We start from the raw sequence: 5,311 nt of genomic DNA on the forward strand, positions 1-5,311 counted from the left end.
AGTGAAAATTAATTCTCCTTCCTACTGCTGATTGCCTATTTTCTCTCTCCAGAGGTAGCCACGGATTCTGGTTTCTTGAGAACGATTCTCAAGATATTCTGCATGTATATATCCCTAGGAGAGTTTGTATTTTTGTTTTTTAAAGGCTAGAGAAGATTGTCTTTGAGACAGAAGGAAAAGAACAAGAAGAGGTAGAGATTAAAAAGGAATTACTGAAGCAAGATCTTAGAGAAGGTAAGACAGGATAGAATCAGTGGTGGGCTAGAAAGGGCAGGCCAATGGCAATAGCAATATCTATTTTATTTTATTTATTTTTAATATATTTTTATTGATTTCAGAGGAGAGGGAGAGATAGAAACATCAATGATGATAATTATTGATTGGCTGCCTCCTGCATGCACCCTACTGGGGATTGAACTCACAACCTAGGCATGTGCCCTTGACCTGAATGGAACCTGGGACCCTTCAGTACATAGGCCGACGCTCTACCCACTCAGCCAAACCAGCTAGGGCTTGATTTCCATTTTAAATAGCTGGCCTACTTCTCCTCTACCTGGTGTGGCAGAGATGCATGTAGAGGTACATTGGGGGCTTTAGGAGGATGGCAGAAAAGATGTAAAATAGCCACTGTGGACACTGGAAAATATCATAGAACTGTCAGAGCCAAAAAGCAATTCAAAAAGGTTTATTTTGATGATTTATAAAAGAAATATCACCACTGCAACTTAAAGCTATTTACAGATTTAAAAATAAATTTACAGAAATTATTCACATCATATTACATTAAGCAGTTTTATTAAAATGTTACAGGTAGTGTTGAACAAGCATATAACATAAACCAAGTTCTAATCACATAAAAGCCCTCAAAGTATGTGCAAAACCCATGGGAAGATAGTCTAGGAAAAAATGGAAATATGATTTCAGGAATCAGCAGGAAGATAATTTTCACCTTTACATTATAACTGGTCTCAGGAGATGTGGCCTTTAAAAGTCACTTAAACCTTAAACTGCAACCAGGGTCTTACATTTGGACAAATAGCTGGCGTAGCTCATAGAACACAGGACTTGGAATTTATAGTCCGATCTACTCAAAGGTAGTTTTAATCAAGGATGATGGTGTTAGTGGTTAATTGGCCATCACACTTTACTCTCGTAGGTTACATGCCAATCGATATTCCTGGGAGGGGAAAGTTTGAGGATTTTTCAGAGCCATGGCTGCGATCTCAATGCTCCTGCCTCCTCGGGGTTGTATGTGCACCTTAACAGCCCCCAGGGGAAGAACACCATCCAGAGACTTGGCCCTGAGCCTGGGCTTAGCTGCCGCCTCTGATAAATGCTGGGCACTGTCCCTGAAGCCAGGAAGGGACTGTATGGCAGCTGCCTGGGCATGCTTCCCTCAGCCCAGCTGCCGATCCGAATTAGAGAATGGCCGGCAGCGCCATGGAGATGCTAAAGTTTGAAACCTAAGTGTCAGGGATTGCTGATGACAAATAATTTTTATGAAGAAAGTGGGTAAAAATAGGTGTTTACCAAGACCTGAGACTTATTAATCTAGTTTAATTAAGCAAAGGCATAGAAGAGTCCACTTCAGCTCATTCAATAGAACTCCCCTACTTCATATTGCTGACTTGCAGCCAGGTATGTGACCCTTAAGTATGAATTCCAGCATATATGTTATTAATAATTAAAAATAGCTAATTTTACTAATCTGGCCACTAATGACATTTCATGATTACAAGCCTTAAAAATTTAATACACATACAATTTTTTTCTTGTATATAGAATGCTTACATATTAAAATATCAAAGGCACTTTTAGGTTACATGATAAGCAAAAATACATGAGTAGAGACAGAATTATTTATTGGTTCCTTCAGTTTCTGTGTCCATGGTGATCATCAAGGGCCCAGTTTTGCACTTCACCTTTACCGAAGAGTGTGAAGAAAATGGCACCAAATACATTAATAGCAGCAGCGATCCAGAAAACAGTTTGCCATTCCCTAATAGTGTTCTGTAGAGAAAGAAAGAAAAAATGCACATGAAAATTTCTTGTTTACTTTATAACACTAAACACACACTGCGCGCGCGCGCACACACACACAACCCAGTAGAACTGGCAATGAGAAAGAAAAAGAAAAGGCAGTAGAAAGCTAGCATGAGGTCATTTACTCAAGGAAAAAGGAAAAATCTGAAGAAAGGAGCACTGTGTGGTTGTTATACTTAATCTGAGATGAATGTATTTTGGTGAAAAAAATCTTAGAAATCCATCTTAAATTTTAGTAACTATTTAGATATGCCAACAGTGTGTTGCCACCCTAGAGGAGTCAGTCAATAATTACATCATATGCCAGGAGGAAATGTTTAAGACAGCTTCTTAGGATTTCTAAGACCAAGCTTCTCTGTCAATGGGATACAATAATACCTTAGTGTTATTTGGAGACAGTGAGTAACTTAAAATCAGTCAATTGTACCAGAAATCTCACATAGCTCCTAGTTGGCTTTTTAACAAAAATTTCACCAGTTTTTAGAGAATGCTGTTTTGTTTGTAACAAAAATGAATCTTAGCCAAGCTGGTGTGGCTCAGCGGTTGAGTGTTGACCCAGGAACCAAGAGGTTGCTAGTTTGATTCCCGGTCAGGGCACATGTTTGGGTTGCAGGCTCAATCCCCAGTAGGGAGTGAGGCAGCTGATTCAACAAATAGTACATGTGACAAAAATCCATCAGTATCTATCAATGTTTCTATTTCTCTATCTCTCTCAAAAAGTCAATAAAAAACATATTAAAAAAACCACCCCAAAACCTGAATCTCAGATACACTTTGACTTTTAATTATTTATATATACTCTGACTCATTCCACAACGTTTTTGAGGCAGTACAGTAAATTTCAATTGTAAGCAATTTTAATTTTAAAGCAAATGTGGTTTTACTTTTAAAAGATATCACTAAACTAATGCTTTAGTAACATATCCAAAATCCAGTTCAGTTCCCATTTTACAAACATTCAAGACTTTAATTCAGGAGTCCATATTTCCCTAGCATAAGTGCTGGGAGTATCAATAAGTGAAAGTAACATGTGGTAGTGTGTTGTCACAATGATCTATGTTGAACATTTCTGACATGTCCACATGGAGACACAGAATTTTTGGAAAAAAAAACAAAACTTTCCCAACATATCTTTCCGTTATGTGAGAACACAGTAACAAGGGGCACTGACTCATTTAAGTAAGGAATTGGTGGGAACAGAGTATGGGAGCATTGCCTATGGTGAACACATAGATGTCTGAAATAGTCTATTTGGTAATGAAAAAGTTTGCATATTCTAAAAGTGTTAATTCGATTACAGAGACAAAACAGAGAAAACTAAGTCTCTTTTAGAAGTTTAAGTCAGCTTCTCGAAGAATATATTTCACCAGTTCATTAGATTTTTTTAAAAATAGGAAACTGGAGTTAGAAAGGGCCTTTGAGGTCATTTATTTTGATTTCACACACAATGGAGGAACCCTTTTATTTATTTAAATTTTAAAAAATCTTTATTATTCATATTATTACAGTTGTTCCTCCCCCCCATAGCTCCTCTCCACCCAGTTCCCACCCCGCCCTGCCCTTACCCCCCCCACTGTCCTCGTCCATAGGCGTATGATTTTTGTCCAGTCTCTTCCCGTACCCCCCACACCCCCTTGCCCCCGAGAATTTTCAGTTCATTCCCTTTCTATGCCCTTATTCTATTCTATTCACCAGTTTATTCTGTTCGTCAGATTTTTTATTCACTTGATTTTTAGATTCACTTGTTGACAGATATGTATTTGTTGTCACTTTGTTGTTCATAATTTTTTTAAAAATATATTTTATTGATTTTTTACAGAGAGGAAGGGAGATGGAGAGGGATAGAGAGTTAGAAAGGACCAGTTGTGTCTACAATGGGAGAACTTCTGTGCTGGAGACACCCTTATGGGACAGGACTTGCTTCAGTGGGGCTTTGGTGTTCACTGAGTCTGCCCCCTGAGTGTGTCTCTTATGGATTTGAAGAGTTTAATCTGGTGTGGTCTCACTCTGACCACTGGGTACACTGGCTCTTGGATCTCCAAGGAGGTGCAAAGTCAGCCACTGCCTGAGGCCACCCAGCAGGAGCTACAGAGAGATCTGCAGATTCCTCCTCTTTGTTTGGGGTTTGGAGGTGCCCAGATGAAGCGCAGTTGTGAAGCAGTGCAGGCTGCTGATGAGCCTTAGGCCTTCTTTTGGAAGCTCTGGGACTCTCTGACCCAGCTGCAGCTTAACAGGTTTTTAGGCAGAGAAAGGCCAGGCCATTCATATGCAAAAGCCTCTGCACACAGCTTGGGTGGGGTTGTTAATTGAGTGGGGTGGGGTCTCAGAGAATCACCAGAGCAGAGCAAAGAGCAATGGCTGCCAGTCTGCTCTGTCCCGGGTCTTTGTGTCCCACGGCCCCGTGCAGGAACAATGACCGCTGCAAGCACCTCTGTGAGAAAGCCGCCCTCACGTTCCGGCCCGATGCCTGACAGTCCAGTTTCTCTCCATATGAGTCTGGGTCCCCAAATTCTCACCTAGAACTGGAATTTAGAGCAGTCAGGAGCTTGTATTGCCCTCTAGATTGAAAAAGACAACAGCGTACCCAGCTGCCAGCCCCTTTTGCACGCACCTCCGTACCTCCGCACTTCCATGTTTCTGCACCTCCTACCGGACTCAATGCACTTTTCTCTTTCCTTCTAGTTGTAGAATTTCCACTCAGTCAGCCTTCCCGTGGTTCTGGATGATATTCATTTTGTCTTTTAGTTGTAGTTTTAATGTGGTTGTGCGCGGCAGCAAGTTCAGGTGTTTACCTATGCTGCCATCTTGGTTGTCCCTGGAGGAACCCTTTTAGATGGCAGAGTCTCTGCTTACTGATCTGGCCCCATGCTGCCAGCTGCAGGCCGGACAACTCGGCCCACCCTGCTTCTCAGGGCTCAGGGCCTAGGGTAGGGGTGGGCAACCCCTGGCACGCATGCCAAATATGGCATGCCAGTAACTTTTGCTGGCACGCGAAACCCTCTCTTATAATCTTCCATTTACAATTTTTTTCTTAATATCGACTTTTTTATTTTTCAGATAAATTCAGTGTAGGTGCATCTTAGATAAATAAATAATTTTACATAACAAGTTATCTTAAAGAGCATAGACATGGATTGACAAGAGAGGGAAGAGCAATTTCTATGCCTCTGCCTTAACTCTCCCTGCCTTCCTAGATCCGACCAGTGTTTTGGTTTCATCCACATACGCTTGTGAATCTTTGTTCTCAGTGATGAATTTTGTTAAGTCT

General features: G+C 40.9%; 1 protein-coding gene across 4 annotated transcripts in view; it reads right to left on the reverse strand.

Moving 5' to 3' along the window:
* Positions 1-669: 669 nt before the first annotated feature.
* SLC17A5 (solute carrier family 17 (acidic sugar transporter), member 5) overlaps positions 670-5,311 on the reverse strand; it is a 58,904-nt gene continuing 54,262 nt past the window's right edge. For all 4 annotated transcript variants that reach the window (XM_014535777.1, XM_014535776.1, XM_014535775.1 and 1 more), the window contains one exon: positions 670-2,010. In XM_014535777.1, coding sequence (XP_014391263.1) covers positions 1,873-2,010 — 138 coding nt within the window. In that variant the 3' untranslated portion in view covers positions 670-1,872. The remainder of the gene's footprint in view (positions 2,011-5,311) is intronic.

The sequence above is a fragment of the Myotis brandtii genome, unplaced genomic scaffold (assembly GCF_000412655.1).
Source record: "Myotis brandtii unplaced genomic scaffold, ASM41265v1 scaffold151, whole genome shotgun sequence".
Lineage (NCBI taxonomy): Eukaryota > Metazoa > Chordata > Mammalia > Chiroptera > Vespertilionidae > Myotis > Myotis brandtii.